The 13,094-nt window shown below is 43.3% G+C and overlaps 3 protein-coding genes across 3 annotated transcripts; all 3 read right to left on the minus strand.

Annotated features, from left to right (window-relative positions):
* Positions 1 to 1,747: 1,747 nt before the first annotated feature.
* Positions 1,748 to 2,992, minus strand: FPRO_08184 (uncharacterized protein; the record flags this gene model as incomplete). Its single annotated transcript, XM_031233678.1, has 3 exons — positions 1,748 to 2,349; positions 2,400 to 2,910; positions 2,966 to 2,992. The coding sequence occupies 3 exons, from the start codon at positions 2,990 to 2,992 to the stop codon at positions 1,748 to 1,750; spliced, it is 1,140 nt and encodes a 379-aa protein (XP_031083491.1).
* A 338-nt stretch (positions 2,993 to 3,330) lies between these two features.
* FPRO_08183 (putative RPO31-DNA-directed RNA polymerase III, 160 KD subunit) lies at positions 3,331 to 7,875 on the minus strand (the record flags this gene model as incomplete). Its single annotated transcript, XM_031233679.1, has 4 exons — positions 3,331 to 7,329; positions 7,387 to 7,536; positions 7,596 to 7,707; positions 7,784 to 7,875. The coding sequence occupies 4 exons, from the start codon at positions 7,873 to 7,875 to the stop codon at positions 3,331 to 3,333; spliced, it is 4,353 nt and encodes a 1,450-aa protein (XP_031083492.1).
* An 806-nt stretch (positions 7,876 to 8,681) lies between these two features.
* FPRO_08182 (uncharacterized protein) lies at positions 8,682 to 12,125 on the minus strand (the record flags this gene model as incomplete). Its single annotated transcript, XM_031233680.1, has 8 exons — positions 8,682 to 8,835; positions 8,896 to 9,687; positions 9,738 to 10,146; positions 10,209 to 10,441; positions 10,502 to 11,240; positions 11,292 to 11,325; positions 11,381 to 11,460; positions 11,510 to 12,125. The coding sequence occupies 8 exons, from the start codon at positions 12,123 to 12,125 to the stop codon at positions 8,682 to 8,684; spliced, it is 3,057 nt and encodes a 1,018-aa protein (XP_031083493.1).
* Between the last annotated feature and the right edge of the window lie 969 nt (positions 12,126 to 13,094).

Genomic DNA, 13,094 nt, shown 5'->3' on the forward strand with positions numbered 1-13,094 from the left:
TATAAATAATTTATTCTTTTTTAGGTTTTAAGGAAATCTTATAATCTACCTTTATTTTCTTTAAGGTATTATTTTAATTTATTTTATTATTATTAAAAAGTAAGCTTTTTTTTTAGCTATTTAATTTTAACTTTTAAGATATTAATATATATAATATAGATAATATAATTAATTAAATAAATTACTATTTAAAAGGATTTTTTATTATTACTTTAAGTAAGATTATTATTAATTTTTAGAAGATTTATTAATAGCTTATTAGGTTTAATATTAATTATAATAATTCTTTATAGGTTTATTATTATATTTAAGTAGTTTAAGTAAAAGCTTTAGAATTATTATAGTAAATTAATAATAGCTAAATAGATATAATAGTATTATATTAATTATAGCTTAAAGAAATAAGATTTCTACTTAAAGGGTTTTTATAATAGACTTAAGGGGGTCTTAAGGTTATATAGTAAAAAGCTAGTTAGCCTTATTATTAAGTTATTATTATAAGGCTAAAGTAAATAAAATATATAAATAAATATATAAACTATAATAATTTTATTTTCCTTATAATATATTTAAAATTAATTAAATTATAGCTTTTATAATTATTAAAAATTAAAAAATAATATTAAATATTAAATTCTTTAATTATAAATTAATTAAAGTACTTTAATTACTTAATATATAATTTACTATTTATTTATTTATTTTAGCTTATTATAATAACCTAATTTAATAAAAAATTATATTTTTAATATTACTTAATAAAGTACTATTAGCCTATATTAATAATAAATAATATAATTATTTAATCTTTTATATTAATTATTTAAATTATAATAATTTATTTTTAGTTTTAAGGCTATATTAACTTTAGCCTTTTTTATATTTTTAAACCTATAATAGCTATTTTAGCTATAATAAGGTTTATTATAAAGCCAATTTTATTAAAGTTCTAAGTATTATTTAATTAAATACTATACTTTATAATTATATTTTATATAAGCCTAAACTAGCTATAAATAATAATTAAATCTTTATATTTAACTCTTTAATAGTTATATCTTTAAAATAAATATATTTTTAGCTTTAATTATTACTTTATAAAGTTATAAATTTAATATTTATTAATAAGTAATATATTATAATTAATTAATAAAGAATTAGCTATTTCTTTTATAAAATATAATTATAAAAGAAATCTTTATAAATTTAAATTAAAAATAAATTAAACTATTATTTATTTCTTTAGATTAAATAGTTTTTATAATTTTAAAATAAAATTATATTATAACTAAATACTATAATAGTAGTAATATAAGGTCTTAAAGGGTATCTTATAGTTAATTATAGTCTATTAAAAACTTAATTTTAGGTTATTTTAAAGGGCCTAAAGGGCAAAAAGTAATCTAGCTTTATTTAAAGGCTATAATATATTAAGTTATTAATAATTATCTAATTAAATAAAAATATTATAAAGTAAGGGATTTTTAACCTACTTACTTAAATAACCTACTTACTTATTAACTATATTATATTATATTAAAAAATAAATATTTTATTAAATTATCTTATTTAAGACCTTAATTAATTATACTTTATATATAATTATAGAGATATTTTAACTTTTTAATATTTAAAATTTATAAATAAAATAAATTTAATAAAAAAGTAATAATTTAAATTAAAATAAAGTAAAATAATATTTAAAATAATTATAATAAAAATTCTTTTTTAAATTTAAAATATATTATTATTTACTTTTAAAAAATTTAGTTATTTTTTTAAATTCTTCCTTTTTATCTTTTTCTTTACTTAGCCTTTTATTTTTTAATACATTAATACCATCTCTATATTTATGCTCTATATTGCCCTCTCGAGCATTATAGGGGTTAAGACTCTCTTCAGCCTTGCGTTTTCTAGCTGTCGGTTGCTTAGGACCAAGTCCTGTATCTTTTTGAATAGTCCCACTGGGCGTCTTATCTTCTTTGAAGGCTTGAGCTCCTTCATGCATCGATGGCTGCAATGACTTCTGATTTTCTGGGTGGTTATTATTGAAGAAGTTCATTGTGTTGGACTTGTTCGCCTTGCTGTCTAATGGGACGATAAAGGTGGGTGAGTTGTTGCCGACTTTACCGACATCTTGAGAAACTCGATAAACATCCAGATCTCCTTCGAACGGCTTCAGAAGTCCTTGCAGCTCATCGGACCACTCTTTTCGCGATGGGTCAAGCCATGTCGCAATACTCGATGAAGTAGTATCAAAGATCACCGGCATACGATCGTGAAGAAACTTGAGTTTTGAGTTGGTGCTTGTGGTGATGATTGTATATGAGTACAATGTATCTCCCGTCCCTGTCGGATGTCAGCCTTGCTTTAGTGACACCTCGCAAGCTCTTCATTACCTTCAAACTGTACGCGGTCCCAAAGGCTGGCAAAGCACATTAAATGTCCGTCCTTTCGCGTCACGTAGTAAGGCAACCTCTCCTTTCCGTTTTTGAGCCACTCATAAAATCCTTGAGCAATCACGATGCATCTTTTGCGAGTCTTCATGCTGGCCCACATCCCCCCAGGTGAGCTGAGGGAGTCATCACGGCAGTTGATGGTCTTTAACATAGACCCATAGGCTGGTTTCCTTCTTGTCCACGAAGGCACAAGACCCCATTTCATTGACTGGAGCTTGTACTTGACATAGCCCTTTTGGTCCTTGGGATCCTGAGTGGCGTCGTTCTGCTTCTCACCTTGTTCATCTTCTCGTGTCGTATTGTGGTCTGATGTGCTGGCGCGGTACACGACACCGTGATATCCTGGGGCAAAGTTATAGCTGCTTCGAGGGGCGCCATCCCCGGTATCCTCTGGTGCTTCATCAATCTCTAGTCCATCTTCCTCGAGCATCTGACGGATTTGGGACGGCCGCTGCAAGTCATGCTTAGCAAACTCATTGTCAATCTACACTTCAATGAATACCCACCAGGGCCAATGCATATCTTCCGCACATGACGTAGGTCTTCTGAGAGTGGTGATGTTGTTTAGATACTTAACCTCTAGTGTGGCATTCACGGTGCCATGTCGTAGTGAGATCACGTGGCTCAAAGTATGACGAAATGACATTTGCCTCAGTCTTCCATGAGACCAGGAGAGATATGTGACCTCAAAAAGGACTAGGGGGGTTTTACCACTGCTTTACGAATATTCTTTTATCTCATGAATGAAAGATCATAGTATTATAACCTTTCGTCCCCGCGCTAAAATAACAAATCCTTATGGTATCGCTATATCGGCATGCATCCATCAAGCCACGCATTATAATCCAGTACAGTAGATACAGACTTGTTCTCAGACCTTCCGACGAGCCTTGCGCTTAAGCGCCGTCTCCTCTGTCCAAGCATCCTCGAACAGCGTCGGTTTCTGCTTGATATCTCCCTCCCTTATACCCAAGCGACGAACAACTTGGAATGCACCAGTGCCGACCGACATTGTTTGTCCCATGATGATACACTCACTGACACCCTCGATTTGATCCGTCTTCATGCCAGCTGCAGCTTCGAAGAGATGATCCGGGGTCTTCTCAAACGAAGCCAACTGTAGAACGCTATCGCGCATTTTGGACAGCCCGAAACGAGTAATGCCGAGAACTTCACCTTTGTAGGTCATAACGTCAGCGAGAAGTTGCATGTGTCGCGGATCGATGCCCATATCTCCCATCACCTCACCAATCTCGTCAGCAATGGTCGTTCTAGCTGCTTCGATACCAAGTACATCTCGACACTCCATGACATTGTTGGTACGGGCTTTTGTGCCAATAACACCCTCTGTTGTCATACATTCCCGGAGACCGTAGCCTTCAACGAGCACAGTATGAGTGCTCTGTTCCGATGTTTGAATGATCGCTCGCGTGGCTTCAGAATAACCTGAGATGGGGACATTGGGAAGTGAGCGGCGCAAGAAGTTGGCCCTCAACAGCATGTCTCCAGTCTCAGCGGTGGCAGCTTTGCTGCGAGCCGTAGTCCTTTTCGTCGCCGGATCGGTCACGTCCCGTACGCGGACAATAATACGCTCTCCATCGATTGATAGATCATCTCTTTGCACCTTAAGTTTGCGCTGCTTGCAAATAGCCTCAGCAATATCGTAAGGGCCAATGCCAAGGTGCATATCTGAAAGAGCGGCGGAGTCAATTTGTAGAACAACGTTGCCTTCTGTCGTGCGCCATTCATCCTCAACGAACCGCAAAACATCCGAGATATATGTTTTCTCGATTCGCCCCTTCACAACCCGAGCTGCCTCGATTTGCTCGTTGTTCTCGAGAGGGCATGTGATGACAGGTGTGCTAATGGCCTTTGACGCGTTGATGATTTCCTTGATTCGGGGAACACCTTGCGTGATACTCATACCTGCGACACCAGCAAAATGGAATGTTTTGAGTGTCATTTGGGTGCCTGGCTCACCAATTGAATGAGCTCCGACAGCTCCGACAGCGTGTCCGGGTTCAACATGCGCCTTCTTGTACTTCTCCAGGCACATCTTGATGAAGAGCCGAAGAGTTGACAGCGTCACCTTGGCAGTTCGGTCCGCGTGATCTTGAGCAGTCGACCTTACCATGGCACCATCTTTGAATCCAGCCAGCTTTCGCACGGTCTCCAGTTTTGACGCCAGCCCTTCCACATGTCGTTCAATCGCTTTGAGGAATCCTCGAGCACCCTCGTGCTCATCGATACCATAATCACTCGTATCTCCATAATCCAAAATCTCACTATGCAGTAACCCGCGCCTGACATACCGCCTTCGTTCAGTTTCCAGCACTCTATTGCAAAAGGATCGAATCTCCTCTGGTGTCATGGAAGTCTCGCTGTTATCCACTGTCAAACTCTCGGCATGGGTCCATGTCCGTTGGAAATGAACTGGCTCTGCCGAGCCCTCCATATCCACAGGATCAAGCTTGTCTGCACCAAACTGAAACTGAACAATCCCGCCTCCGGACGTCCGGACAGTATCGTCGTATTGAGTAGACAAATCTTCGAGCGATTTCATTAATCGCCGAGACATATAACCAGTCTCGGCGGTCTTGACAGCCGTATCGACTAAACCCTCACGGCCTGACATGGCGTGGAAGATGAATTCGGTGGGGAACAGGCCAGTGTAGAAACTGTTCTTGACGAATCCTTTCGATGGGGGCTGCCGAGCATTCTTATGGAAATGTGGAAGCGTCCGATCCTGGAACCCATCCGCAACACGTGAACCACCGATAATCTGCTGCCCAACAAGAGCGACCATCTGCGCCACGTTGATATCTGAGCCCTTCGATCCAGATTTGGCCATGATCAGGGGGGCGTTGTTCCGGCTCAATGTGTCGACACAATAAGAACCTGCCTGCTGTCGAACTTTGCTGAGAATACCGGACATGGAGTTTTCAAGTGTCTGCTCCTGGTTACAGCCAGCAGCTTTCTCAAGCTTTCCTGCCTTGAATGTTTCGATCAGGTCATCACACTGCTTATAGGCAACAGCAACAAGTTTCTCCTTCTCTTTATTTAGTGATTCTGTCGGGAAAACATCTCCCACGCCGATCGAGAATCCTCGGTTTGTGAGTTGCCGCGCACATAGTTTAGCCAGCCTGTTCATGGCAATGACAGCTTCGTCTGGTCCAAAATCACGGAGAATCACATAAAAAATTGAATCTTTTTTCCCAGTTCCGACAGTCGACTTGTCCATGCGACCACACATGACTTCCGAGTTGCGGACAACAAGCCATCCGTCGTTGGGGTCCATATCGGGGCATTGGCCAGGTCGCGCTTTGTAAGCTCTGCATTTTGCGTCAAGATTGACCTTGACAGGCGAGTCCTTGTTGGGTCTCATGAGCATACTGAAGAGTTGTTTGCCTGTCCACAGCGATTGAGGTGCAATAATGGCTGGAGGTGGCATGTCCAGGTGTGTCTTCCCGTCCATCATGTGCATGCAGAGATAGGTAAAGGTCTTGCGGTCAAAAAACCGGTCTTTACTACTGAGCAGGAAAGCTGCTGTGATGAAATCCTGAGTAGCAGCAATGACAGGTTCACCATTCTTTGGTGTGGCTAGATTGTGCTTGATGCCCATCAGATTGATGGCCTCGGCACGAGCCTCCTCCGTCTGTGGCACATGAAGGTTCATTTCATCGCCGTCGAAGTCGGCATTATAAGGTCCACAAACACATTCATTCAACCTAAAGGTTCTCCAGGGGCGAACTTTGGCGAGATGGCTCATGATACTTAGCTTGTGCAGAGAAGGTTGACGATTAAAGAGAACAATGTCGTTATCCTCAAGGTGCCGTTCAACAATGTCACCAAACTTGAGGTCTCGAGCTATGTACTCTCTATTGCCGAATTTGAGAGATTGTAAGTAGCCACCTTCATCTGACTTTATGACCCGCTGGGCTCCTGGCCAAATGTCTGGTCCATTTTTGACGCATTGGCGAAGCTTCTCGAGGTTGTGTCGCTGAACCCTTTCTGGGTAGGTCAGGTTCTTCGCAACTAGTTGTGGCACAGCAACTTGGTCAATACCAAGGTTAGGGTCAGGGGAGATGACGGTTCTTCCTGAAAAGTCAACACGCTTTCCGGAAAGGTTGCCACGGAAGCGACCTTGTTTGCCCTTCAGACGCTGGCAGAAACCTCTCGTGGCTTTACCAAACCCGGGTTGTTGAAGGCCAGGAACGTCACTATTGACATACATGGCAATCTGAGTCTGTAGATACTCCCACTGTTCCATGATGGTTTGTACTGGAGAGCCTTTCTGCAGAGCAGACCGAATCATGCCGCTAACCCACACGATATCAGCTAGTTTGGTCGTGATGTCGTCCTCATTGCTCGCGTTGTCTTGAGCGACGGATGGTCTGATACAGACAGGGGGAGCGGGCAGGAATTGCCAGATAAACATCTCTGGTCGTCCTTCTGCAGGATCCAGACCTAGAAGCTCGCAGTCGGTGGGACTGATCATTTTGAAGAGGTTGAGAACTCTGAGGGGGTTGAGGTCTTCCATAGCCTTCCTGAGGTGTTTGTCCAGCTCTGGGTTCTCGCGTTTTGCCTCGTTGAAGGAGTTGTCAAATCTTATCTTGCTCTCTGGCGGGACTTTCTTCACAGCAGTTGATTTATTGTAAGCAACAAACTTGTCGTGAGCAAGCTTGAGAACACCGATCTTTCGAATTTGGCCATTCAGGGAGCCACAGTAAGGGCACGTCTTAATCTTCCGGCACTGCTCATTAATCTTTTTGCATATCTGGGTCCGTCGCAAGTTATCCAGAAACGGTCGTCTCAGTTCCTTGAGAAACTGTTGTCGTTCGGGCTCTTCGAGCAAGACTCGGCCGCAGTCCTAGGAAAGCATTAACTCTCTATATAGGAGTCATTCATACAAGAACGGCTAGCTTACCTTGCAAATTTCCTGGAGAATTGACATAATAAAGCGAAGATAGCCCACATGGAAGGCGGGTAAAGGAAGACGGACATGGCCAAAATGCCCATTGCAATCCTTGAGGGATTCTTGACAAGTCGAACATCTTCCTTGTTTACTCGATGTGCCCTAAAATAGAATGAGAATTGAACCATTACTATTGCCAAGTCGTTAACAGCATCACATACCAGTCGAGAGTCTAGAGGGCCGTGGCGATATGGAGCGCGGTTATTCTCAATGTCATAGAGCAAACGGTCGGAAACCTCGAGAACAGCTTGGTTGGCGATATCTTGATTGGATCTAACCAAGGTTGTAAAGTCAGCTTGGGGTCCAAGATAAGAGTGGTGACCATGCCACCACACGAAGTCAAACTCACTGGATACCAAACTTGATGCCCTTGAACCGCTTTGGCAGCTTATCCACAAGCTGCTGCTTGACGGGGCTGTCAACGGATGCAGCGATCGCCATCGTTGATAGCAGCAGTGTTTATTCTTGGGTGTCGTGGGGTTGAGGGTTGGGTCGTTGCGAAAAGCTGCGAGCTCGGGTGCTGGAAGCGTCGGAAGGTATGAGATGCCGATCGCGGGTCTGAGGATATGCAATACGCAGTGGTCGTAGGTTTGGATCACGACAGACTGAGGCTAAAAGCTTCCTGAAGTGTTGCGCTTTCGAGTTTGATGTACATGACCAGACAGGTTGGAGGTCGCAGCGCAAAATGCAATGTCCAAGGTCGAGAGGCGTGGATTCCGTCGCAAAATTTCCATCGCCTGCGAAGAGGGTCCCGTTCTTAGTGTCGTACCCCACCATACTGTCGACACGCGGGGTGCCAGCCAGCCACCCAAGCATCCAAGGTACCTCAGGCTCGAAGGGCCCCGCCTGTTGAAGTAAGGCGGGAGTCATAGAGGCACTACAGTAGGATGAATCATTCGGCGGAGGATACTTGATATGGATACCTTATGTTGGATAACATGAAGAGGCACAAGCATCTATCGCCCAGTCAAAAACTTTACCATCTTTGAGCGAATAGCGTGAGTATCAATAGCTCAGTCTTTTTATAATTTTATGTTTCCAATTTTTCTAAACTTTTGGTGCACGACCCAAGTTAGATTAGTAGCCAAGTTCATTGGATAAATCTATTAATATAAACCTATCAAATCCAACTCGACAGGTGCTCGAGAAGTTGGCTCTCGAGGTTGACAAGCGACATTCCACATTGTACGACTTTGAGATGTTGTCTGCCAGATCTCCATATTGTATCGTCCTTCCCAACTTCTAGTTTACTCGTTCTTCGATGGAGGCTCGGTCTCATTCCTCTTCACACTCGACCTGTTCGATAGCAGCTGCGAGAGTACGAAATGGTTTACGTCCTCATCAGCCCAGTAAGCCATGTGAGATGCAATGGTATTGATGGGATTGAAATCCAGGACGCTCCTGTGTCCAACGTTAACCTTTGTTTGCTTTTCGCATTACTGTGTCTGGCAAAGTACTTACTCTTGAATGCTATAGTCAACTCGGCCGTTACGGTTGAGTGCTCGGACTTTAGCTTCTTCCTTGCGCATCTTGCGCGCCTTCTTATCGTCGTCAGCTGTTGCTTTTTCTGTTCCTGTTCCTGTTGTTTCCTGGTCCTTATTTGGCCCTGCACGATTCTTTTGGAAATTGGAATACAAGGTTTCGATTTCTTCGTCGATCAGTGTCGGGTTACGGTCACCGGCTCCAGAGTCGGACACAGACGCAGAGTCCGCAAGCTTCTTCATACGTGCATCCGTGGCTTCCCGTTTCTCTGCAGCATTTGGCACGTCTCGGTTTGCTGTCTTAGCTCCTGTCTCTGGGCCTGTGCCTTCGGCGCTGGCGGTAATCCGTGCAACCTCTTCGTTACTCAAGCCAAGTGATCGATTGAGCAGGTTACTGGCGATGCCAGCACTGAGGCTTGACCACAGTCCGCTAACGCTCTGTCCGACTTTTGCTCCGATTCCCGTCAATCCCTGTGGGGCGACATTGCCGAATATTCCTCTTTTCGTGTATGGTAACAGTTGGGGCTTGAGTGTAGACATAGTCGGAGATATCAGCGGCTCTAGGCGGTAACTAATTGGATCAGATGGGTGGAAGATGTTAAAGAGCTGCTGAATCTTTGGTGATGAGACAGACATAGGAAGACCGGTCAAGGGGGATATCTGCTCTACTCCTGAAGAAAGCGGTGCGGTTCGAAAACATTCCCCTTGTGTACTTCCCCCGTAGATATCTTTGATGTCAGATGATGCGTTGCGGTGTCTGGCCGCTATTGTTCTGAAATCACGTTAGTGTTGGAACGTTTCCCTAGGGATAATGAGACGCACTGTCCCTTGAGCATCTGAAAGAGACCGATTGGAGAACCCAGGCAAAAGAAATCCTCGACTTTGAACTCAAGGCTGAGATCATGGTCCTTGTGGGGTGTTTCTGAAATATTTTGAGCTGGCCATAACCGTAGAACAGACTTCGGCTCAGCGGACTGATCCCGCTTTTGCTGGCAAAGTAAATCAAAGAGAATCGCGGAACCCAGAGAGTGGCCCATCAAGTGAACCTTTCCTCTGAAATCAGGATTTCTTTCTTTGAATAGTTTGAAGATTCTGTTGCATTCATTTAGCACAATCCTCGAGATTTGAGCCCTGTACGAGCTTTGGTACAGCAAAACATCTAAGGCAAGGTCCGAGATCAGGGAACGTGCGAATGCCACCCCTTCGATAGTAATGTCGTCCAAGGATGGATCTACAGTATCGGTCAAGTCAGCAACATGGCGGCTAGCAAGGGTATGATGTGTGTATACTAACACTCATCCTCATCATCGTCTACATCTCCCAGGTCACGCTCTCCCTTCTTCTCACGCTTCTTGGGAAAGTCCAGCAGATGTCTCCAGCAAACTGGAAGAACCTGTACCCTGCAGTTACCGGGTCCAGCCCCAAGTTCCGAGTTCAATGCTTTCAGATCTGCTGAGTTGGCATACACTGACTTGATTGTCTTGCGGAGGATATTGACATCGTGAACAAAATTGACACTCTCCATTCTAATAATAATAATACTAGTCAGTTGAGGATAATCACAAGTCGTTGCATATAGGACGTACCGTAAACTAAGGAGCTGACCTATACCATGTGTGACAAGCACCAGATGCTCGATTTCACGTCCTTGGGTTTCGCCGACCTGTGCATTGTAATCGTCTTGTATCTCTTGCTCTTCACGCCTCCGTATGTCTTCTTCCTTCTCCGCCTTTGTCTTTCCTTCTCCCTCAAGGAGGGAAGAAAGCTGGCGTTGAAGTGTTGCGCGCCGAGGGTCTTGGGTCGGAGTATTGTCGCTGCCATTCTGAGCAAGGTCTTCATGTGAAGCACGGGTGGTGGGAGGAGCTGATCTTCGCTTCAGACTCTTTTGTTGTTTTTCGTCCAGCAGAATACCTGAGTCAGCTGCTTTGGGTTGTTTCTCTTCCCTCTTGCCCTTGTCGGTGTCGATGTCTTTTTCTTTATTCTTGCTAGGTTCTGAATAGCCGCGAACCAGTCTCACTCCACTCATATAGCTCCCGCCAGCGAACCTTTGGTACATAGAAGAAGTCACCCAAGAAAGCATACCATCCGTATTTAAATAGGCAGTGCTTGCATCATGGTATGTGGCCAAACTGTTCATGTATGTTCCAAATAATCGGTATGACTGGGGCTGGGCTTGGCCACGAGACGATGGTTCAGTTGTAGAACCATCAGCAACTGGCGTCTGGCCAGTTTGCTCGGCTCCACCCTTAGCTGTTGCATGTAAGTTCTCTTGCGATGCTTTCGGTGTGAGGTTCCTTCTAGCTCCTGATGGACTGCGGTCTCTTGCTGTACAGTGTTTTAGTCAAAAGTTGCAAAAGACAGTTTAGTTTGCCTTACTGGGATATAGCCATGGCTTCATCTTGAGGTAGCCCTGTATACATAGTTAGATCGAGCACGACAATTGTGGCATTTAATATTGAGTATACCTCCTCCAGCTGAGCGGCTAGATTCTCTTCGCAAGGGCGCAGGTTAGAGCCTTCGTGGTAAAACCATGTCCCTCTGCGTACTACCATCGATTAGCGAGTATTGAGACTAAGAACTTTACAGCGGCATACCATCATAAACTGGGCCAAGCCAATATACAGGAGCCAATTCCCGGCATTCAATGTCAACGTCGAATAAGAAGTCCTCATTCACGGGAACACGAACTCCAGCTGACTTCGATCCAGACAGCCCACGCTCCTGGTTTGTAAGTCCGTCTGCGGTGTCATCTGCAACATCAGCTTTGCGCTTTCTCGGGGCCGTCTGCACATCTCCAGGCGCTCGAGTCCGGGCCTCCTCTAGTTCCTCGAGCAGCTTCTGATACTCGGCTTCTAAGGCCTTGGAATCTGAAGAGGAAAACGAGTTGTACTTCTTTGGTTGTGTCGAAAGCTTTTCCGGCTGTGTGGATTTGCTGAGGCGAGGTTTCCGCTTGGGAACATCTACAGCATGGAACCACTGAACTTTTAGAGGAGGGCATCCTGATGGATATGTTCGAAGGCTTTGGCCATAAATGTGGGTTGTGCTGTGATCATCAGGGTTTGCTGAGGTTGCAACCGTTGACGTTTCCTGCTCATTCTTTGTTTTTTGAGTTGGAGTCGTGCTGCGACTAGCAGCCCAAGGATTAAAAGAATCAACAGCGGAGCTCAGATATGACCTCTCGACCTTTTTCTCGGCCGTTCCTGGTGCCATATTCACACTGAATGGCCGCGAACATACACACCATCCAAATTTCGACGTTGCAAGCCGTTGTGATGTTAAGGCTCTGGGAAGCTTGTGGGTTGCGAGGAGTGATGGAGCCAGTGTGACGAGTGGCTCACCGATATGCGACAGGGCCAGGATATCTCGTAACTAATGTTTTAGCCTTCAGAGCGACATGAACTGAAATAAATAATTCCAGATTACAAAACGCGTAGATATGAATCTAATTTCTTGGTGAATTTGACAGGAAGTGTCACATTGACCCCCCAAAGACTAGTAGATTGGTAGAAAAGGCAGGTTAGATATTATTAGGCACCCTATGTACGGAGTATGTACCATGTGAAAGCCAGATGACGTTCCAGCTGCAGACACTAGTACAGGCTCCTGCGTTGAACTAACTGCTTTTGGTACCTACCTATCTAGGTACTATATAAGGTACCTGCGAAACCCTATGTAATTCGAAGCGTTTTCGAAGCATTGGATGCATTTAATATATTAACTGGCAACCTTAACTAGTACCTAGGTACCTAGGTAGGTAAGCTAATACAGCTTTAGAATAACCTTAATATCTAAGTCAATACCATCTTCTTTGAAGCCCATGGAGACTATCTCAGAAAGTAATACATGCCAGTTTAACCTAAAGAAGGCCCTGGGTGACTCAACTCGTGAGAAATTGAATAAGGTACCGCTTGGTAGGGTTAACATTGTTTACTGACGATTTTACTCAAAGATTCTATGTTCGTGTAAAGATTTTCTTACTTCAAGTCTCCCTTCTCAACCGAATTCTCTAGAACTCGTCGGCAAACGAATACGGAGGTGAGAGGAGCTTCCACAAGCCACTAGGTAAGGTACTTACTTATACGACTCTAACAGTCCCGGATTTCATGCCAAAAAGCATCTTGAAGATGAAGCACAGAATTGGGGATGCAGCCTTATATCTTTTTAACCTTCATAAACCAT

This window comes from Fusarium proliferatum, assembly GCF_900067095.1.
Source record: "Fusarium proliferatum ET1 genome assembly, contig: FPRO_scaffold007, whole genome shotgun sequence".
Lineage (NCBI taxonomy): Eukaryota > Fungi > Ascomycota > Sordariomycetes > Hypocreales > Nectriaceae > Fusarium > Fusarium proliferatum.